This window comes from Entelurus aequoreus, linkage group LG11 (assembly GCF_033978785.1).
Source record: "Entelurus aequoreus isolate RoL-2023_Sb linkage group LG11, RoL_Eaeq_v1.1, whole genome shotgun sequence".
NCBI lineage: Eukaryota > Metazoa > Chordata > Actinopteri > Syngnathiformes > Syngnathidae > Entelurus > Entelurus aequoreus.
In genome coordinates this window covers 51,180,955-51,205,646 of record NC_084741.1, presented here as the reverse complement: position 1 = coordinate 51,205,646, position 24,692 = coordinate 51,180,955, and the positions used below count along the sequence as shown (strand labels likewise).

Below are 24,692 nucleotides of genomic sequence, written 5' to 3'. Positions count from 1 at the left end.
GCTGTGCAACAATTTTTTCGAGGATTTTCGAAATAAAGGGAAGGTGGGACACCGGCCGGTAGTTTACCATGAGGTCAGGATCGAGGTTAGGTCTTTTGAGCAGAGGATGAATAACCGCTTTTTTGAATGCTAGGGGAACAGTGCCAGAGGAAAGTGATACGTTTATAATATTTAGCACTGATGGACCTAATAATACAAAACGCTCCTTGATAAGTCATATTATCTAACATCTTTGACAATCAGCATGATTTCGTAACAGTCTACTTTTTTATTATTATGCTGAGGTTTTGCGTATTAAACAATTTTAACATTACCCGGGGATAGGTTGATTGGCAACTCTAAATTGGCCTGGTGTGTGAATGTGAGTGTGAATGTTGTCTGTCTGTGATGCGGTGGCGACTTGTCCAGTGTGTAAATGGATGGATGGATGAAAACATAAATTTAAAATCTTCCCCCAGTTTCAACTATGACCGGAGATCGAACCCACGATCTTATGTTTAGCAATTGGGTATTAATGACACGCTCCACGAGAGGAAATGTTGTTGACAATGTTGTTGATTTTCAGTGACAGAGTATGACGTGGACAGTAGTACATTTGGGGTAAAAATGTATATGAAGGGCCTTGTCATTCAATAACTCACATTTGACATGTGTTGTGCTTCTTTAAGCAAAACGGCCCCCCACGGATCGCGAAGACCTACACGCAGCTAAGTTTAGGGCGGGCGGGCGGGCGGGCGGGCCTGATCTCTATGAACGGAACCGGGCTGACATTTCAATTTCATTCAGATGAAACCAACATTAGTGACATCTGTATAATTTTATGTTAATGGTATATTGACAGCACATTTCGGATGGAATTATGTTTATAGTAAAAGCTAATGTCATTGTGTTACGTCGCTATAGTTGCAGCCTGCAGTGCATGACCAAAGATCGTATATTGTGAGAAGATGATTGCATGGTACTGTACAGGTGTCCTACACAAAGTACATTTTGCGTCAAAAAGGAGATTGCGCTTCTCAATGTGATTCAAGATGGAGTGCCAAACCCAAAAAAAGTAATCCAGTAAATGTTTCAAAAATGTTTGAAAAGGTAGCACATCCCAAAATTAAGACTAGTAGGACAAAATACTCACATTTCACTTGATTTATTGCTCACATCAAAAAAGAGGAACGCTTACGCGTTTCGGCACGTGGCCTTCGTCAGAGCGTTTAAGAGTACATACAATTTCAGTGTCAATTTATACATACACACACACTCAGAGTTCACAACTGGGAATTGGATCCAATTACTGGGGAACCAATCACATGTCTTCTTCCTTGCTGATGCTGGGACCAATTTTCAGGTGGAGCTTCTGCAAAACACTGTTGTTAGGACTAGCATACACTAGATGGCACTGGACTGGATACTGGATGACTACAATGGCACAGAAGGAACAATTATGTTAAAAAACATTTTAGGCTATAGTCATCATTGAGTCCATTTGGTGTCATAGTATTGAGTGTGTAGATCCAGAACATTTCTCTCTGTGATAGTTTTTTCAAAATATCTCCTCCTCTTTTGGGCATCATGATTTGTTCAATCCCATAGAATCTTAATGAAGAGGGTGAACCGTGGTTTGCTTCAGAGTAATGTCTTACAATGGCATAGTCCATATTGCCTGTACGAATTGCTGTTTTGTGCTCAGATATTCTTTGTTTTAGCGGCCTTTTGGTTTTTCCAATGTAGGCTAAGCTACAGGGACATAATAGCATGTAGACCACATGAGTTGACTTACAGTTGATGAATTCCCTTATTGGAATTTTCTTCCCAGTGTGAGGATGGTTAAATGATTTAGTTTTTGTTGTATTGTTACAGCAGGCACAGTTACCACATCTATACATGCCTGTTGTTGTTGTTGTTGTCAACCATGTGGTGGTCTTTTTGGGAATCATATTCTTATACATGACCATGTTTTTAATTGTAGGCGCTCTCCTGAAAGCAAAGAGAGGTGGGGATTTGCAGAGGTCCTTTAGTGTTTCTTCTGCTTGGAGCACATGCCAGTGTTTCTTGAGTGTCTCCTTTATTTGTGAAGCACAATGGTTGAATTCAGTGGAGAAACAGGCCCGGCTTGGATTCTTAGTTTTCTGAATGTTGGACAGGAGATCAGTACGAGCAGTAGTATTAGCTCGCTGTATGGCTTTCTGAATAGAGTTAGAGGCATAACCTCTTTCTTTGAACCGAGCAGCCATGATTATTTCTTTGGAGTGAAAGTCCTCAAGGTCTGAACAGTTGCGTTTGAGCCTCAAAAACTGACCCACTGGGATATTGTCCTTTAGGGGTTTGGGATGTTTGCTTGTGGCATGTAATATTGAATTTCGTTCCATATCTTTTCTATAAATAGAAGTGTGAATAGCTCCTGTTTCATCTTTATGTATGCTCAAATCCAAATAATTAATCTTTTCAGTGCTATGTTCACAGGTGAATTTAAGGAACGCTGAACTATTGTTGAGATATTTCACAAAGTCCATCAATTCTTCTTGCGTCCCCTCCCAAAATATCAGGATGTCATCAATGTATCGTTTGTACAGTTTTATATTTGAATGGTAAGGGTTACTATTTGGGTCATGTATGACTTCTTCTTCCCATTTCCCTACCACTAATCCAGCTACAGAGGGCGCTGTTGCGGTCCCCATCGCAGTCCCTGCTTGTTGGAGATACCATTTGGAGTCATACAGCATGTAGTTGTGACTCAGTACATAGTGTAACAATTCTAATAGAAATTCATTAGGGGGATTGTGTGTTGCTTCTCTCTTGGATAGGTAATAGGCCACAGAGTTCAAAGCATCTTCATGGGGAATGCAACCATATAGGTTTTCAACATCAAGAGACACCAATATTGTATTCTGATTTGCAGTATATTCAGTCAGACAGTTAAGTACATCTTTTGTGTCTCCAAGGTAGGCGGGTAGGTCTTTCACAAAATCTTTCAAGAAGAAGTCAACATATTTTGACAATGGTTCAGTCACTGAGCCTCTTCCTGAGACTATTGGCCTCAATGGGGGTTCTGTAGGATGTTTATGGATTTTGGGAAGACAATATATGATGGGGGTGACTGGGTGCTGGTTAGTCAGATAGGCATGCTCATTTTTTGTGATCCAGTTTGATTCGAATGCAACTTTCAGCAGACTGTCAATTTCAGATTTAAATTCATCCATAGGATTTTTCTCTAGCTTCCTGTAGGTGGGGCTGTTCAAAAGTTCAAGCATTTTCTGATGGTAGTATTCAGTGTCAAGGATACACACAGCTCCTGCTTTGTCTGCTGAGCGGATAGTGATTTCTGGATTGTTCTCCAACTCTTCTAATGCATTGCGCTCTTCAGAACTCAAGTTTGAGTATTTTGGGCCTTTATCTTTTTTTTAACATTTTTTCAAGATCATTCTCAACTAATTTGTTAAATGTCAAAATCGCAGGGCTTAGGTTGGTGAAAGGGCAAAATGATGACTTTGGAGCAAAGGGAGAAGGTTTTTGTGTTCCAGTTTTACTCTCTTCACTTTGTGATGACTGTTCAGTTGAATATGCTGCATTTTTATGGAGAGGAGAGAAAAAGTGTTTCAAATGAAGTTGTCTCATGAACTTATAGGTGTCAACTTTTAGGTTGAAAGCATTGACTTTGTTGGTTACTGCAAATGAAAGACCTTTATTTAGAACTGAGGTTTGGGCTGGGGTGAGTGGAACTTTAGACAGATTCACTATGGGTGATTGGATTGTCTTGGGGATCTCCTGGGTGGACCTCTTCCCTCGTTTGCCCCGCCTCGTCTTCCTCTTCCTCTTCCACGTTGGTGTGGGTGGGGTAGATCTAAAAAAGGTGCTCTTCGGTTGGTTGTCAGATCCTCACTCTCACTTGATTGGTCACTCACAGCTGAGGGATAGTCATCAGATTGACGATAGACACCTGGTTTGGCTCTGATTCTCTGTCTTCCTCTGTAGGTTGGTTTTTGCCATTGGTAAACTGTTCCCTCTTTGTAGTCATTCAAATCACGTTGGTATTTCTTCATTTTGTATTGTTTGAGTTGTATCTTGAATGAGTCCAATGACTTCAACATTTTCTCTTCCATTTGAGTGACCTCCTCTAATCCCTGGAGGTTGTGAATTTTTGTCTCAAGAGCTTTTATGGTTTCAAGTTTTTTTGACTGCTCAGCTTTTGACTTTTCAATGATCAATACTTCTAGATCTAATGAACATTTGTTTAGGATTTGTTCCCACTTCTTCATAAAGTCAGGGTCATCTGTGCCAAAGGCTGGAATTTTGTTGATTCGAAGCCCTCTGGGGATACGTTGCTGTCGTCTGTACTCAGACAGTGTAACAGCATGCCACAGTAATCGTGTCTCCTGTTTCTTTAAATCTTCAAGTTCAGAAAAAAGGCCTTTAGTATCTGTGCTTTGATTTTCAGTTTGGACCCAGTTTTCAAATTCAGTGTGGGGCAACAGAATACTCTCTATGTCTTCCTCTGAATAGTTAAATGTCTCTGACCTTGCTTCGGTCTGCTGATTGAGTAGCTCAAATGATGTGGCCATTGTGGTTGTATTTGTCCGATTTTAGATTGGAGCAGCAATTTCAAAAGATAACTGGTTCAAAAAGGAGATTGCGCTTCTCAATGTGATTCAAGATGGAGTGCCAAACCCAAAAAAAGTAATCCAGTAAATGTTTCAAAAATGTTTGAAAAGGTAGCACATCCCAAAATTAAGACTAGTAGGACAAAATACTCACATTTCACTTGATTTATTGCTCACATCAAAAAAGAGGAACGCTTACGCGTTTCGGCACGTGGCCTTCGTCAGAGCGTTTAAGAGTACATACAATTTCAGTGTCAATTTATACATACACACACACTCAGAGTTCACAACTGGGAATTGGATCCAATTACTGGGGAACCAATCACATGTCTTCTTCCTTGCTGATGCTGGGACCAATTTTCAGGTGGAGCTTCTGCAAAACACTGTTGTTAGGACTAGCATTTTGCGTCACTCATACCATCTTCTTCTTGTCACCTAAAAAAATACAGAGGACATGACCTCCGTGTCCTCAATGGTAGTAACGGCCATGAATTTGCACCCTAGTGAATTAATGTTGTCTGTCTATCTGTGTTGGCCCTGCGATGAGGTGGCGACTTGTCCAGGGTGTACCCCACCTTCCGCCCGTGTGCAGCTGAGATAGGCTCCAGCACAGCCCCGGGATCCTGAAAGGCACAAGCGGTAGAAAATGGATGGATGGATGACTGAATGTATGCATTAATGGTGGGCTTTGGTGGTTGTAAAGTTGGGGAAGCAATATATTTTTTTTACTTAAACTCTGCAAAAAAATTTATACAAATGTATTATTTGATGAATTTTTCATCCATCCATCCATCCATTTTCTTCCGCTTATCCGAGGTCCGGTCGCGGGGGCAGCAGCCTAAGCAGAGAAGCCCAGACTTCCCTCTCCCCAGCCACTTCGTCCAGCTCCTCCCTGTTGGATCCCGAGGCGTTCCCAGGCCTGCCGGGAGACATAGTCTTCCCAACGTGTCCTGGGTCTTCCCCTTGGCCTCCTGCCGGTCGGACGTGCCCCTAGGGAGGCGTTCGGGTGGCATCCTGAGCAGATGCCCGAACCACCTCATCTGGCTCCTCTCAATGTGGAGGAGCAGCGGCTTTACTCTGAGCTCCTCCCGGATGACAGAGCTTCTCACCTTACCTCTAAGGGAGAGCCCCGCCACTCGGCGGAGGAATTTCATTTCAGCCGCTTGTACCTGTGATCTTGTCCTTTCCATCATAACCCAAAGTTAATGACCATAGGTGAGGATGGGAACTAGATCGACCGGTAAATTGAGAGCTTTGCCTTCCGGCTCAGCTCCTTCTTCACCACAACGGATCGATACAGCGTCCGCATTACTGAAGACGCCGCACCGATCCGCCTGTCGATCTCACGATCCACTCTTCCCTCACTCGTGAACAAGACTCCGAGGTACTTGAACTCCTTCACTTGGGGCAAGATCTTCTCCCCAACATGGAGATGGCACTCCACCCTTTCCCGGGCGAGAACCATGGACTCGGACTTGGAGGTGCTGATTCTCATCCCTGTTGCTTCACACTCGGCTGCGAACCGATCCAGTGAGAGCTGAAGATCCTGGCCAGTTGAAGCCATCAGGACCACATCATCTGCAAAAAGCAGAGACCTAATCCTGCAGCCACCAAACCGGATCCCCTCAACGCCCTGACTGTGCTTAGAAATTCTGTCCATAAAAGTTATGAGCAGAATCGGTGACAAAGGGCAGCCTTGGCGGAGTCCAACCCTCACTGGAAAAATGCATTTTTCAACTATATATTATTCTGATAAGAATGTGTATTGCAGTTCTGCAAATATTCTATCAATGAAAGAAATGCAACATTCTTGATTAATCCAATTCAACGACATACATGTTTCCAAATAATTAAATAAATATTCTATCTTTAGATTTGTACATACATGTTAGTATATTTAACCTGATTAAAAATGATGTACCGTCTAGTGTATTTTTGTGAGCGGAACCTTGCTTTTGCGACTAGCGTTCCCGTACAAACCGGAAGTGTGATTCACCTCTATTCCCTCTACTGGAAACTGTCCGTCACAGAAACCTTTCCCCCTTTTCCGCGTGCAGAGGATTGTCGGTGTTTTTCCAAAGAAGAGCGGTCCGATATTTATTGCTGTGATGGCTTCTACTGCGGGTACTTTGGATTCTCCTGTCAAACAGATCCAAATTGAGGGCTTGGTGAGTGTCAATCAACATTTATGTACCTATTTTGTTCATGTATAATGTCTAATATTTGGGGAAGCGGTGATACCGCGTCGCGAACATATGCGAAGACAGTACTTGCTATAGCATTAGCATACTGGCTATTTTTGTGGTTATTCGTTTTATTTATATTATCTAGAATTAAAACCCTGTTAATCATGGTATGTTATTTGGGCTACGATGTATGACTGACCAAACCGGTGGACATTTTTTATTTTGTTTGTAAAATCCCGAGTACGTTACATGCTAATGAAATGCTAACTTGTTTAAGTAGCCATGGAAAACGTTGACACTTATACCATTTATTTGTGTCTTGTTTAATACACTTAAGTCTAAATTACATCCAAATATATTACACTGCTACTACCACTTGTTATGTATTTTACCCATATCAGGGACCAAGCGTTTAAATAATCCAGGTATTAAACCCCAGTCTGACTTGGCATCGTCGTCTGCAAATGGAAATGATGTATTATTGTATACCGAGGAATATTATCATTTTACTAATTTGATGTTGGGGGGAAAAAGCTGCCACTGGCACTAATATTGTCTAACAACATGATCGGACTTAGTGCTAGATTTATCCTGCTTGTATTAAGGGGGGTCAACTTATTTTAAATCTCCGGATATCCTGAATTATTGATCGTAAAACATACATAAGGCGGAAATGTCATACAAATACGATAATTAACCTACAAATACGATATTTATCGTACGTCTGGCAACGCTGCATGGCATGCTAGTGAAAAATTACCCTTGGGGACAAGTTGCTAAATGGCCTTTTTTTACTTCATAAAAGCAACTCTACACTTTTTCCGTTAGAAAGTAAGCATCCCTTAAAAATATGAACCATTATCTTAAAGTGATCAAACCCACTTTTTTTTTTTTTAACCTTTTGGCGCTCTCATGTCAATTTTCTTCCCATTACAAAAACCTTCCTATCCCCCATTTACTTCCGGGGTCATTTCCTCTTACGTCATTTCCTCTTACTCACGTAATTTCCTCTTACGTCATTGACAGCGATCGATAGCACTTCGGCTTTGACTGCCCGTCGCTGTTTTTTTAAATTTTTTTATAATATAGCGTTAACAAAACGTCTGTATTAATCGGACAAGTATTAATCGGACAAATTAACTTGAGGATTTTCCTGACTGCACATTTGACTCGTGGACATATGCGGAAATGAATAACAGTGTACAATAAGTTAATTCATTATCAATCAACATTATCAAACTTTATTAAAACTAAATGTATTCGTTAAATTCATTTTTTTTTTTTTTCTCTGTGTAAGTGAACTAAATTAAAATGACATTTATGTGCACATATGTACCTCAGTGAAGTCAGATGACCCGTGGTCAGACAAACAACAATATTTAGAATAAGAACATAAAAATAAAGAAAAACCTTGGGTATTTCTTCAAGACTTTAAAATGAGGCAAAAAACTGCAATGTAAAATTATTTTTTATTGTTTACAAATGTTTTGTTCCAAACATTGCGCGAGCTGCCCCTAAAGAATGGGGAACACAGATAAAGGACAAAGCGTCAATTATAATCACAAGTGGTGGTCACCTCAGAAGTAGACATGTTATAGTGAAAAGCTCTTAAACCACATCAAGGTACAAACCAATAAAGGTTATTAGATTATTATTTTTGAACCAGTTATTTTTCCCCCAGCTTACATCTGTAGGTGCAAGTTAAAACCCTGGGAAAGATAAAGACAAATATCATTCAGTGACACCACTATTTTCAGGAGATTTGGATTCTATCGATCGCTGTCAATGACGTAAGATGACGTAAGTAAGAGGAAATTACGTAAGAGGAAATGACCCCGGAAGTAAATGGGGGATAGGAAGGTTTTTGTAATGGGAAGAAAATTGGCGTGACAGCACCTTCACCCGCTTTTGTGCATTTGGGATCCTCATAAGTGTTGAGGTGAGTATATAATAGAGGTGTAACGGTACACAAAAATGTAGGTTCGGTACGTACCTCGGTTTAGAGGTCACGGTTCGGTTCATTTTCGGTACATTAAGAAAACAACAAAATATGCATTTTTGGGTTATTTATTTACCAAATTTGCAAAATCTTCCACCAAAAATATTTTTCTTAGTGGAATATTTAATGTGAAGTAATTGGAACCTTGGATAGGTCAATAATTCATAATAACATTGATTTTGATTCAATATTATGTTTTGAGCAATGACAGTTTGAAAGAAAAAAACCCAGCTTTGTTTTATCAGTCAACATTGCAACTTTTTCTAAATTACATTTAAAGGCCTACTGAAAGCCACTACTACCAACCACGCAGTCTGATAGTTTGTATATCAATGATGAAATCTTAACATTGCAACACATGCCAATACAGCCGGGTTAACTTATAAAGTGCAATTTTAAAATTCCCGCCACACTTCCGGTTGAAAAACTCCTTTGGATATGATTTATGCGCGTGACGTCACAAAAGCAACGGAAGTGGTTGTACCCAATCGGACCCGATAGAAAAGCCTCTTATTTTCTTTGACAAAATTCCACAGTATTCTGAATCTTTTGCAATTTGTTTAATGAACAATGGAGACTGCAAAGAAGAACGTTGTAGGTGGGATCGATCGGTGTCTTAGCGGCTAAGTACAATACTGTTAATATCCGTGATATTTGCATTAGTGTACTGTCTTTAAGGGTTTGGGGAACGCGCATGCGCGAGTGAGTTGGCGGAGAACTTGAGTGTGTGTAAGGCTGAAACGATGCGTCGACGTAGTCGACGTCATCGGTTACGTAAATACGTCGACGCCGTTTTTGTGCGTCGACGCGTCGCATAATGACGTCACACTACCGTCATGGCGAAGCGCAAAGCAGACGATCAAAGAAGACGATGCGAGCGGTGCGAGCGAGGGGGGAAAAGCATGCCAAAAGTGTGGGAGTACTTCAATAAACGGCCTAATAATGTTGTTGTATGCACACTGTGTCGAGCGGAAATGGCCTATCATAGCAGCACAACGGCTATGAACGAACATTTGAAAAGAAAACCATCAACTAGTCAATCGTCCGCGCGAGCATACGTTGTCATCATTACACAAAAACATGAATGTGTCATTTGTATCTGCTAGGGGTGTAACGGTACGTGTTTTGTATTGAACCGTTTCGGTACGGGGCTTTCGGTTCGGTACGGGGGTGTACCGAACGAGTTTCTAAGCTAAAGTCTTAACAAGCTGCTTTGCTCCGTCTGCCTCTGTCTCAGCACGCAGCATTGTCCCACCCACACAACCATCTGATTGGTACACACGCAGCATTGTCCCACCCACACAACCATCTGATTGGTACACACGCAGCATTGTCCCACCCACACAACCATCTGATTGGTACACACGAAGCATTATCAGCCAATCAGCAGTGCGTATTCAGAGCGCATGTAGTCAGCGCTTCAGCGTGGAGCAGATAGGTGTTTAGCAGGTGAGCATCAGGCAGCGGACTCTCCCCAAATGATAATAAACACCTCCCAGTCAACTATTAGTAACATCACTATGAGCCCGTTGACCTTCTAGAAACTTAAACTGCAGCTCAGCTCGCTCGAAATCCTGGCTTGAGGTGAAGGCTAATTAGCTCTCAGTTCCAGCCACATCGACCCCTTCTGAGCGCCTATTTTCAGCTGCTGGGAATATTATAAACAAGAAAAGAACCAAACATGTAGACATGCTAACCTTTCTTCATTACAACTGTTAGTCACTCACTGGAATGAGTAGAATTGGTTATTGTGTACTGTGTTGGACTGGATGTTTATTTTGCACATTTTAAAAGCAATATTTAATGTTTACAGTACTCCAGAATATTTAGATTGGCACTTTTTTGTATTGGATGTTTATCTTTATTTTTGCACATTTTAGCAAATAAGCAATACTTTCACTTTTGTTGAAATGTTTACACTGTTGTTACAGAATATTTCGTTTTGCACTTTTTTGTATTGGATGTTTATCTTTATTTTTGCACATTTTAAAGCAAAATAAGCAATACTTTTACTTTTGAAATGCTTATACTATTGCAGAATATTAAGATTTGCACTGGATGTTGACTTTTATATTTGCACATTAAAAAGCAAATAAGCTACTTTTAATTTTGTTAAATGTTAAAAGTTTTAAATGTTTACATTGTTACAGAATATTTAGTCATGTTGTTGTCAATGTTGACTGAGTGGCCATACTTCTTTTTTTTTGTAAATAAAAGCCATGCCTTTTGAAAAAACGGGCCTACATTTATTTTTTCATCTTCATTTTGAATAAAAAAATAATCGGCAAAAGGAAAAAATAATCTATAGATTAATCGAAAAAAATAATCTATAGATTAACCGATTAATCGAAAAAATAATCTATAGATTAATCGATAGAAAAATAATCGTTAGCTGCAGCCTTAAGTGTGTGTGATCGTGACTTTTGGCTAACAGCAGCTCGTGTATGTGTGTGCGTTACTTTTTGAACTACAACCAGTTACCGCTTGTTAATAAAGCGATTGAGCAATTTGTTTAATGGACAATGGAGACTGCAAATAAGAAAGTTGGAGCCGGTGGAGCAGCGGACTACAGCAACACCAACACCAGGAGGTTGTGTTGTGTTTTGAGCAGGATAACAGACGCACTACGGTGAGTACAGCTTTGGCTTCCAAACATTTGATCGATTGCCCGTACGTGCGTGTCGATATGTGCATGTGACGTACGTAACTTTGGGGAAATATATGTTTCTTGCCGACTCTGATGGCGGCCGGGGTGTCGTCAAAAGCGTACAACGCCCGCCGCCGCATCTAAGTTAGCTACGCAGCTAGGTTAGCTTCTGTTTTTTTTAGCTTCGCCAAGCGGAATATTATTAATCGTGTATTTACATGTTCATGGTTTAATAGTATTATTGATCTTCTGTCTATCCATCCAGTCAGTTTTTTTTTAATTTAGTTTCTATCTGCATTTGAGACTGATGCTATCGCGTTGGCTACACAGCTAGGTTAGCTTCTGTTTTTTTAGCTTCGCCAAGCGGAATTTTATTAATCGTGTATTTACATGTTCATGGTTTAATAGTATTATTGGTCTTCTGTCTATCCATCCAGTCAGGTTTTTTTTAAATTTAGTTTCTATCTGCATTTGAGACTGCTGCTATCAAGTTGGCTACGTAGCTAGTTTAGCTTCTATTTTTTTAGCTTCGCAAAGCTGAATTATTAATCGTGTATTTACATGTTCAGTCACTGTGAATGTCCATTTCGCGTTCTCGACTCTCATTTTCAAGAGGATATAGTATCTAAAATGGTTTAAAATACAAATCTGTGATCCACAATAGAAAAAGGAGAGAGTGTGGAATCCAATGAGCCAGCTTGTACCTAAGTTACGGTCAGAGCGAAAAAAGATACGTCCATCACTGCCTTTCAAGTCATTCACTGTAACGTTCCTCATCTATGAATCTTTCATCCTCGCTCAAATTAATGGTGTAATCATCACTTTCTCGGTCCGAATCTCTCTCACTCCATTGTAAACAACGGGAATTGTGAGCAGCACTACCGCTTGTGACGTCACGCTACTTCCGGTACAGGCAAGGCTTTTTTTTATCAGCGAGCAAAAGTTGCGAACTTTATCGTCGATTTTCTCTACTAAATCCTTTCAGCAAAAATATGGCAATATCGCGAAATGATCAAGTATGACACATACAATGGATCTGCTATTCCCGTTTAAATAAAAAAAAATCATTTCAGTAGGCCTTTAACCTTTAAGCTTTTTTATTTCACTTTTGTTATGTTTTTGTTTATTTTAATAGTATTTTTAGAATGTGTCGTGGGCCTTTAAAACATTAGCTGTGGGCCGCAAATGGCCTCCGGGGCACACTTTTGACACCCCTGCTATAGATAATAAAAAATTAAATCTGATAAATCTATGGATAAAAAACAGAGCCTGGCAACGTTTATCATAACTCTCTCGCTCTCTCTGTCTCTGCCCCTCCCTCACGAACGCTGCTGCACGCACAATTTGTTTTGTCTTTAACCCCTTCTTAACCCTGAACGTACATTGAAAATACACGCAACCCTAACTCAAAATGCCGGACATTTGAGGCATTTAAGAAACTCCGCCCTGACGGCTCCGCAAAAGAGGACATGTCCGGTGAAAAGAGGACGTATGGTCAGTCTATCGTAGCCCGTTAGCTGCTAGCATGTCGTGTGTTGTGCCTCGGTGTGCATTGTTTACACAATGTGCGTTACGCTACTTAATATGTCCGTGTGGAAACTTGTTCGGTACACCTCCGAACCAGAAACCCCGTACCGAAACGGTTCAATACAAATGCATGTACCGTTACACCCCTAGTATATAACTATTTTGCCTTCTTCCAAAGGAGCTGTTTGAGATTTGCCATGGTTTGTGACATAGTTAATTTGTTATGTCAGCTGTGTTTTGAATTCCAAACAAAAGTATGTCCAGAGTAGGGATGTAACAATATGAACATTTCTTATCACAGGTTATCGTGACCAAAATGATCAGTTATCATCTATCGCGGTATTTAATGTGCTCAAAAAGTACTTCTACACACACCAAAATCTTTTTACCAAGTTATTTTTTTTCAAATAACTAATATAAATAAACACACTATTAGAAAACCCACTATTTTGCGTCACTAATATTTAGGAGTGTAACGGTAGCTAATCTCACTATACGATATTATTACGGTATTAAGGCCATGGTATGATATTATTGTGGTATATGTCCCAAAAAAAGAAGTACAGTGTTATAGTGTGTAAAATGAAGTGTCAGGAAAGTTTAGGATAAACACACTTACTGTATTTTAAGAAAAACACAATGCTAAAATGTTTCTAATAATAGTTATTACGTCATATATGTATTTTTAAGTGCAACGAATTATGCAGGTACATCTACTGTTTCACGGTGGCAGAGGGGTTAGTTCGTCTGCCTCACAATACGAAGGTTCTGAGTAGTCGTGAGTTCAATCCCGGCTTTGGGATCTTTCTGTGTGGAGTTTGCATTTCCTCCCCGTGACTGTGTGGGTTCCCTCCGGGTACTCCGGCTTCCTCCCACCTCCAAAGACATGCACCTGGGGATAGGTTGATTGGCAACACTAAATTGGCCCTAGTGTGTGAATGTTGTCTGTCTATCTCTGTTGGCCCTGCGATGAGGTGGCGACTTGTCCAGGGTGTACCCCGCCTTCCGCCCGATTATAGATGAGATAGGCTCCAGCGACCCCGAAGGGAATAAGCGGTAGAAAATGGATGGATGGGATGGATCTACTGTTTCAAGTGAATATAAAAAAAAACGTAGTTGCATGTCTATAAAATGACGTTATAAACATCCAGTGTAAAACAATAATGGTCACTTTAGTGTCTTTCAACTAGGGCTGTGTCACGCCAATTTTCTTCCCATCACAAAAACCTTCCTAACCCCCATTTACTTCCGGGGTCATTTCCTCTTACTTACGTCATTTCCTCTCACGTCATTGCCAGCGATCGATAAATCCAAATCTCCTGAAAATAGTGGTGTCACTGGATGATATTCGTCTTTATCTGTCCCAGGGGACTTATGTCAAACACCAGCAGGCTTCGCAACATTTCAAGCGGAGTGTTAGGGCCGCTGCTGCGAACTTCTGTCTTCGTGGTAACGTGCAAAAAATATTAATTAATATATAATACTGTTAAATGTCTGTACTACTTTAAATCAACATTATTGTTGAAACCATTTCACTAATATTAATTAATATATAATACTGTTAAATGTCTGTACTTTAAATCAACAGTATTGTTGAAACATTTCAGTAATATTAATTAATATATAATGTTAAATGTCTGTACTTTAAATCAACATTATTGTTGATAATTCAGACGTTTTGTTAACGCTGTATTATAAAAAAGAGTCAAACGAAGTGCTATCGATCGCTGTCAATGACGTAAGAGGAACTGACGTAAGCGGAAATGACCCCGGAAGTAAATGGGGGTTAGGAAGGTTTTTGTGATGGGAAGAAAATTGGCGTGACAGCTGCAACTAACGATTAATTTGATAATCGATTAATCTGTCGATTATTACTTCGCTTAATCGATTAATAATCGGATAAAAGAGACAAACTACATTTCTATTCTTTCCAGTATTTTTGTTCAAACTGTAGTGTTAATATTGTTAATTTGCACTTTTGTTTAAGAAAGTCCTAACTTGATTGTCAGTTAAGTAATGTACAACTCTACTTCTGCTTAGGGCTGGGTGATATAGATTTAGATTGGTCAGATCTAGTCCCTCGACTCAATCTGACCAATCTAAATCTATGAGCACGAACTGAAGAAGCGGTGAAACGTCTTCTAAGACAAACCAAACAGTCCAGTTGCGATCGATTAAACACCTGAGATGACATGCAATAAGTCTTTATTATTTTTCTATGAAATTATTTTACCAATATTTATTTTAGGTTGATCTTAAATTGTTAAATGATGTTATAAATAGCCCACAATGTTTCCTTGCTCTCAGATCAGTTTGAGAAAATGTTGGGTTTCCTCATCTATCTTGAAGAAAAATGTTCTAAGGTGGTTATTTCCAACAGACAATGAGCAAAGTCTCACAGTCATATACTGCTTCAAGATTGTATTTATGTGAAACTGTGAGTGTTGACTGTGTAGTACTGCTCTGTAAACAGCAGAGGACAAACTTGCTTCATGTCCATGTAGTTCCACTCTTACCCCACTTGCCCCCCTCAATCCCTGCAGCCCCCAATGCCATGGACACAAAGCAGTTAATTTTCCCAGTGTGACTTAAACTTGCCAGCTGCTGCCTTTCTTTTATCTTGCTAATTAAAGTTGCCCTGGAGTCTCCGGGACCCTAATTTCAAATCTAAATATTTCACCTCAATGTGTATTCTGTAGAGCTGTAATTATATTTTCTTTACTCATTCTGCCATTCTTATCAACCAAACGTTTTAAATAAAAAAACAGCAAGACCTCCGTTTGAGCCTTTGCAATAAAGCAAAGGTGTGTGTTTCAGGCAGTGATATGAAATGTCTTCTGCCCTTGTGTAGTGATGTGCAACACTTGCTCGTGTGTTTCGTCATGATCTATCTGTCGGAGGTGTAGCTACAGGTGCACCCTCAGCAGCAGCCTCATTGCTCTGTTGTTGCCATGATTTGAAATCCATCAGCAGTCGTGTTGCCTCTAAAGTGGCCAGCTCCACAGTGAGAGGTTCTATCGCACACCTATTAAGATCAAACAGTTGCTGTAAATTTGAAAATGTCCTTTTTAATTTCAAGCTATGATTTGTGGCAGTCAGTTAACAAGCTCTGATTAAAGCCACAGTGCAGTTTACAAATGAGATCTGATACGTTTGCACTCTAGAGTGTATTACTCTTGGATTAGCATTGCAAGTGCAGGTACAAGCCATATTTTTTTTGCCAGAACAAATGCATACTCATAGTTTAATTTGCATAAATGCTTTATGACACAATTGTAATGGACGCCCAGCGCGGTTCGAATGGCCTCGCGTGAATACACTCTTAGACAGGGGTGTAACAATTGAGCGATATATTAATAGATAGAGCCCTCCTTTAAGGCAACACTTGCCTTGACATTAAAAAGCTAAAATTCGAGGCCTGCAGTATTTATTTCACAGTCACATTGGTTGCTAAAAAGTTATTGAATCGATTTCCACTCACTGAATTGTTTTGGATCGTGTCTTTCTAAAACAACAATGTTGTCTCTGAATTATATCGGCAACCACACATATCGAATCTTATCTATAGCTGTGTCTCAATTCTGGGGCTGCATCCTTCCAAGGACCCAGCCCAGGGAGTCGACAAAGTGTGGGTCCTGGCGAGAGTCCTCCAGCAGCGGCTGGGACAGTGTAGCCTACGGGACACTTCCTGGTTACGTCAGTTGTCCCCGCCCTTACATTTACGTCACTTATCTGCTCCTCAGTTTCCCGAGGTTTACTAATGACGAATTTAAGAGAAGAATGTCGAATAGTTTTTTTGTGTTCTCTTGGTCCTTTACCTTATTCCAGAGGAAGTGGCTAAGAGCTCACGGCACCGCCGGCGTCTGATTTCCCTGATCATGGGAGATTTTTGTCATGGAGATGTCACGTGTTGACAAGCGTTCTAAAGCTGTTATTCCTAATTATTAGTTAATGATATATTTGTATGCTTGTGAATGCTTGTTGGAGTGGGACATGTACCTTTAAAAACATGCAGACAATCCCGAAGATGTCCCAGAAAGAGTCCTCACGGTCTATCCCTACCACAATCTCTTATTTAGCAGTTACTTTATTAATATTCGATTCACAATGGATGTCATTTTCTAATTGTCACATTGCTTGCATTATAGCCAGTAACATAAATATTGGAATAGTATATTATTACTATTATCATATAATTATTTGCAATGAAGGCAGAGGAAATTAATGACAACAACTACAGTTTCAGTACATGAGTTTATTAATTTATATAGGTTATAAAAATACTTAGTTTTTAAATGATCATCCAAATTGGTATAAACGTGTTTGTGTCATTTCTTTTTGCTCTGTTGTTGTCCAAGTCCTCCTTGATTATTCTGCACGGGGAAAAAAGCAGAAAAGTTAAACACAAGATCACAATAATCATTGATAGAAGTGAACATTTTCAAATAACATGCAAATGTACACAAAAAAACAGCAATAATCAATATTGGTACATTGATGCACATGTTTATAGTACTTCAATTTTCTGGCCACACATTAATAGAATCTACTTAACTTACTGCGGTTTAAAAAGTAAATTAGAAGATGTGAGGCTTTACTTTCAAACATTGAAAAAAGCTCCGGGCACGAAGCTGTCTGCAATGGCCGGATACATGTCTCCCTCGGGGTAAAGAGAGCGTCAGAGCACGGAGGTCGCTCAACATTACGATAGTCGAGGTCTCGTATTTTGACACAAATGTATATCACTTGATGTGTCTGCTTTTGGCTGTTTTCAATGAATAAATGAAGCTATACTTACATTTTAAGGTGGCGTCTCCGTGTTGAAAATCATTTTCAAAGTTGAGTGCGCAAAGAATTTCGAGAAATGAAAGGACGCGAAGTGTAAACGGATGCAACCTTTCTGCTAATGGGAGAAAAGGACACATTTGTCGGCCGCATTCGAAGGACACTTGAAACTTTTTTGAACTGGGACAGCCTTCGTGCACCGCGATGACGTCAGCACCCCACAAATGCGCACTGCAAAAGATGCAGCTGCCAAATTGAGACACAGCCATTGTTAAAACAAATCGTTACACCCCCGACTTCACACCTAGTTCCACTGTACTGCAGTGTAGAAATGTGTTGTTGTAAAACACTGTTGTGTGGAGCCAGGCTGAGAAACTATGCACCATATTGTGTTCCTTTGTACGCTCTTGCTACATCAAACTGTATCTAGACTTTGAAGGATATGGGGAAATTAAAGTGTTAATTTCCAATTTGGTGTCCTGCAAAGCAAAAACAATGATACTGTGCATTTGGCCCGAGGTGTCTACATTGAATTTTATTGAAAAACTTTAGAAAGCTTTGTTGACCACAAAGTTTGGACAATCTTAAACAAGTGCTGCAAAGAGTGTACTGTCTATACATCCCAGAATGTTTCAGATGGGTTTTTATGTTGGAAACTTTTTTGCCTTAAATGTGATGCGCCAGCCTTCATATATAGACTCCAGATGCCTTCCCAGCTGAGCATGTGCAAAAACCTCGAGGTGGCTATAGGCTATATTGTTACACCCAATCTGTTGACATTAAAATCACTTTTTACAGCCAGGTTTTCCAAAAAGGACTGTTTGATGTAGTGACTGCACTTAAATTTAATTGCAGTGTTTGTTCAATCAGTTGTCCATAATCTTTAAATTAAGTATTTTTTTATGTAGCCTATATTTGCATTTATCCTACAAATTATAGAACGCACTGAAGGAATAAGGTCAGAATTAGTTTGACTGTAAGATCTGATTTTATAACCCCATTCGTTGCTTATACAACAGTACACTGGACAAACGTCCTAAGGCAACCATTTTAATCGGTAATTTATAAATTTATGTTTGTATAAACACCTTTTTAAGATCTTGTGAATGATGTCCCTTGCTTTCAGTTTGAGCAATGCCCTTATCAGTCACAACATAGCTGTGTCCGTAAAGGTGTGGTTGAATTGGTGTGGTGTCGAAAAACGTAAAAACTCAAAGCTCAGCCACATGAAACATCTTTGGGAACATATATCTTGAGCCAGGTTTGCTCAATCATTTTAGTGAAGCCTGCTCTCAAAAATGGACAAAACTTTTTAACTATGAAGGTTTAACCAGCTCTACATTTTCTTCCAATGTCAGGTTGTTGTTGGTGTAAAGTTTCCCCTTTGCCATTTGGCGGTTCACTTACTGCGGTCTCAGTAGATCGCAGATTTTAGAATACCATGCAGGGTTTCACCCAGATTACCAATATACTGTACTTGTGTTGGTGGGAGCAGGGTTAGGGGCGTGGTCAAGATGTCAGCATATAATTTGCATAATCAACGATGATGCATATATTTTCTTTAAAAATGCTTAAAAAATGTTATACATATATTGAAAAACAAATCTGTGGTATTAGTTATTAGTAACATATTTTTTTCTTATATCGTTGCTGCATTTTGTACATTGTAAGACAGGCTGCACTGTATTCCGCCTTCTCCACGATCAATTACATGTAAGGGAAACCCTGTCCTGAGTATATTGAGATTCCAGTACCCATTTACGTTTCCATGTTACTGTTAGGAATGTTTTAGAATGCATGATGTGTTATAAGTAGGGCTGTCAAATGATTAAAATATTTCATTGCAATTAATTGCATTTTGTCTGTTAACTTGTAAATAATTGCACTTAATCGTAGATAGTTTTTTATCTTTAGTAAGTGTACCTTCGACAAATAATTACAATTTTTTAAATATAATAAACATGGAACTCGGTATGTAACAAACATTATTTAGTTCACCTGTCTTGTCTTCTTGCCCTCACCTGGTCACCTGTCCCCCCTTCCTCCTGACCTTTTCTTTAGATCTGCGTCCAACCTTTTTCATTAAAGGAGCCTGGGATGGAAGGCCGGTACTTAGAATTATTTTTTCTTCACTCCAAGCCATATTCTCTCCTCTACCATTCCTAGCACTTTTGCTTTTAAGGTTACAGATCCAACACGCTACCAGATTATATCATGTGCCCAGACAGGTGTGTGTGTGTGTGTGTGTGTGTGTGTGTGTGTGTGTGTGTGTGTGTGTGTGTGTGTGTGTGTGTGTGTGTGTGTGTGTGTGTGTGTGTGTGTGTGTGTGTGCGTGTGCGTGTGTGCGTGTGCGCGTGTGCGCGTGTGCGTGCGTGCGTGTGTGTGTGTGCGTGTGTGTAGCAGGCTGGTGACACCACTGGGGTTGGCTCATGATTTTGATGGGTATTTTTGTTGTTGTGAGCTTGATTTCAGGACTGCCCACCCTCTTTTTCGTTGTATGTGTGTATTATTAATGTTTTTCTATGACCTGCCCACACTGTTATCACTGTGATTTATGCTCCACACAATGCTTTGAGTCTGTGTCTCTACCTTTTCATTTAGACCCGTTGCCTTGCCTTTTTAACTCTTTGGTTTAGCTATTTTCCTTTGCTTGCTAGTTTTGTGCGTGTGCATATGTCTAAAAACAAGTGTGTGTTTAAATAAGCCACAGCCTTACGCTGCTGGAGCCGGTGACACAACATTAGAGGTCAAACGAGCCTTTCAATCTGGAGACTTTTCCTGTTGGCCCATTTTTATCTGGCATTAAAAATTAAATGCATACAATGGTGTATGGATGTTCTGAAATACGTGTCCAAATATACCCTCCCACAGAAGTAAAGTAACATTTTCTTCACACTTTATGAGACTCATGTATCATTGTAAATGTGCACAACTCTTCCACTCCAGTATTGCTCAGAATACTCACATGCAATTACCTCATTGTAGATCAACTAACCATAGCCATTTTTAAAAATAATACAAAGATTATCTGATGAGCATGTATGACCGTTACATTATGACTGTCTCAATCAGACATTACTATTACAAATTACGCAACTCAACATATATTGTTGTCCGTGAGACGATGAGCCATATATGACTGGGACAGACCATGGGATGTATTATTCTCTTTCAAAACCCTAAGGGGCAGTGTTTTCCATATGAGCAACCTCATGCTTCCTGTGTGTAGTAGTTCACAATGGTGTCTGAAGCGACACTCACTTTAATGTGGGAACTGGAACTAATCATTTTAAAGCAACGGTCACTTTTACTGTACACACTGCTTTAAAACTGGAAGAGCAAACGTTTTTGAAGGTAGTGTGTGCGACCCCCTAAACGAGTCAATGGAATCTTTGAAGTTCGGTGAGAAAGTATTGTATGCATGGTCATATTTGCAGATTTCTCTAATTAAAACGGCCCTTGATTTGCTACATTGTTTCTATAAGGGAAGTTGTAGTTTTTTTGCTTTTGGCGAGCAGGAAACCTAGAAATTATGTAGTAACAAGCTGACCAATCGCAGCTCTGTGGTCTGCATTGCCGCTGACGCAAAGCTACATTTTGTTTGGATGTACTCGTCAAGGTCCCGCAAGGGGAGGAGCAAGACTGATTTGCTTGTGTTAACTTTGTGACGTGAAAGTAGAGCTGGGCGATATGGCCTTTTATTAATATCTCGATATTATGTCACGATACACAATATATATCTCAATATTTTGCCTTAGCCTTGAATGAACACTTGATGCATATAATCACACCAGTATGATGATTCTATGTGTCTACATTAAAACATTCTTGTTCATACTGCATTAATATATGCCAATTTTAAACTTTCATGCAGAGGGAAATCCCAACTAAGTCAATTTACTAAAACTGTATTTTTTAAACAGTTATTAAGCAGTGGCACAAACATTCATGTAATTTCATAACAGAAAGTGCAAGATTTTCAGAGACATTTTAAAACAAGCTATTAATGCATTTTTGTGCATGATGTTACTAAGATGACATATCAAAACAACACTAAATTAAAGTGCACTTTTTGTACAGAACACCACTACAATATTTTAAAACAAATAAAGTGCACTTTTGTGCATGATGTCACACAAGATATTTCAATAACTGTCAAATAAAAATGAGCTGCATTATAGGAAATTAAATTGTGTATGTCCTTCGCTATGTGGTAGGTTACTGTGGACGTTATCTCCTGTTTTTGACAATTTTTTTCATACGGTGATGATGTGGAAATGGAAGACGCCAGGCTCAATTTGGTCAGTGCTGGTTGCTTTGGCATTTTGTTGGTTGTGGCACCAACCAAGATGTTGATATGCAGAGTTTCAAGCACTCTTCATTCTCTAGCGGGTGACTTTTCAAATGATGGTACGAATTAGAAGTGCTGCTACTTTTTGTAAAAACGCTTTTGCCGCATACTTCACATATTACGGTTGTCTGTTCAACATCTTCCCGCTTGAAGCCAAACCACTGCCAGACGATGGACCCCGTGCTGTTTTTCTTGGGAATTAATTATTCTTCCTCCATTTGTAACCAGATTTGCACCTTCTCTCTCTCGTATTACCACTCGCACCGCTCCGCTTGCACCATCTGCCACTGCTAACGTTACCAATGCCGCTACCTCACTGCTCCGCGAGGGCATATGACGTTGCACGCGCGACAGTATGCGACGTATGTAAGAAGGTGCGCCAAGAAAGAGTGAGAAAAGCCTGTAGTGTACTGCCCGCAGCTAAAAGCAACTGTGTGAGAACATATACTCAAATACTCACAAAATAGTCATTTTCTACATCGCAAACCCGAGACAAACCCGCGATACATTGAGTATATTCGATATATCGCCCAGCCCTACGCGAAAGTATATTCTACATTGGTAAAAAAGCTCAATTATACTATGTTTGCCCTTTTGTCCACACTCTCATTGCATTTGGATAAATAAAAACAGACATTAACTATTTCCTCTGTAGAGTTTTTTTTCACTTCTTATATTATGCCTGGTTCACACCAACGGCGCTTGCCGCGCTTTAAAGCGGCGAGCAAAGCGGCGAGCAAAGCGCCGTCATTTTTGTCAATTTTTCCACGAATATCCCGATCTCTGAAGTAATGTTATGCTTTGATACGCTCTGATACGAATTAGTTGCCGCTTTGGGGGGACGAATTACCGTTCCTCACGATTTGATCCCGCTTTGATATGCTTTAAATCACGCTTTGATACGTTTTATTACGCTTTATTGAACTTTATTATGCTTTGATGCGATCCTGACGCTTTAAATCAGGCTCTGACACGATTATCAAGCTCTGTTGTGCATTGGGATTAATGTGTCATGAACATTTTGAACATTAATTTGTAATAATGACTTTGAAATGTGATATTGTTATGTAATTATGTGCAATTTGGAAGATGCTGTGATAATTATTTTGTGAATTTTATGAATAAATTGCGTGCGCACACATAATATAATAAAAAAGAGAAATATGATAAACAAGTAAAAAAAATGTGAAAAACTCAGTATACTAAGTTTCCCCCACATTTTTTTAGATTTATCTATTTCTTTGATTTCTCTTTTTGTTTTATTATATACAGGATAAAACACATAATGTAATAAAAAAGAGAAATATGATAAAAAAATAAGTAAAAAAAAGGTGAAAAACTCAGTATACTGTTTTCCACACATTTTTTTATATTCATTTATTTTTTCAATTTCTCTTTTTTTTCGTTATATTATGTTTTATGTTTTATATTCATTAATTTTTTTAATTTCTCTTCTTTTTTCGTTATATTATGTTTATTATTTATTATTATGTTTTATATTCATTTATTTTTTCAATTCCTCTTTTTTTCCGTTATATTATGTTTATTATTTATTATTTATTATGTTTTATATTCATTAATTTTTTCAATTCCTCTTCTTTTTTCGTTATATTATGTTTATTATTTATTATTTATTATGTTTTATATTCATTTGTTTTTTCAATTTCTCTTTTTTTCCGTTATATTATGTTTATTTATTATGTTTTATATTCATTTATTTTTTCAATTTCTCTTCTTTTTTCGTTATGTTTATTATTTATTATTTATTATGTTTTATATTCATTTATTTTTTCAATTTCTCTTTTTTTCCCGTTATATTATGTTTATTATTTATTATGTTTTATATTCATTTTTTTTTTCAATTCCTCTTCTTTTTTCGTTATATTATGTTTATTATTTATTATGTTTTATATTCATTTATTTTTTCAATTTCTCTTTTTTTCGTTATATTATGTTTATTATTTATTATGTTTTATATTCATTTGTTTTTTCAATTTCTCTTTTTTTTCGTTATATTATGTTTATTATTTATTATGTTTTATATTCATTTATTTTTTCAATTTCTTTTCTTTTTTCGTTATATTATGTTTATTATTTATTATGTTTTATATTCATTTATTTTTTCAATTTCTCTTTTTTCCCCGTTATATTATGTTTATTATTTATTATTTATTATGTTTTATATTCATTTATTTTTTCAATTTCTCTTCTTTTTTCGTTATATTATGTTTATTATTTATTATGTTTTATATTCATTTATTTTTTAAATTTCTCTTCTTTTTTCGTTATATTATGTTTATTATTTATTATGTTTTATATTCATTTATTTTTTCAATTTCTCTTTTTTTTCCATTATTATGTTTATTATTTATTATTTATTATGTTTTATATTCATTTATTTTTTCAATTTCTCTTTTTTCGTTATGTTTATTATTTATTATGTTTTATATTCATTTATTTTTTCAATTTCTCTTTTTTTTCGTTATATTATGTTTATTTATTATTATGTTTTATATCTTCATTTATTTTATTTCTTTGTCATCTTAATAAATATCTATCTTTCATTTCTTATGCTAGTTGACAATAATGTACGTTGGAGTTCAAA

General features: G+C 38.3%; 1 protein-coding gene across 1 annotated transcript in view; it reads left to right on the top strand.

Moving 5' to 3' along the window:
• The first annotated feature begins 6,605 nt into the window (after positions 1-6,605).
• The window catches only part of LOC133660207 (eukaryotic translation initiation factor 3 subunit H), a 136,820-nt gene continuing 118,733 nt past the window's right edge, over positions 6,606-24,692 (top strand). Inside the window, exon 1 of the mRNA XM_062063487.1 lies at positions 6,606-6,760. Coding sequence (XP_061919471.1) covers positions 6,701-6,760 — 60 coding nt within the window. The 5' untranslated portion in view covers positions 6,606-6,700. The remainder of the gene's footprint in view (positions 6,761-24,692) is intronic.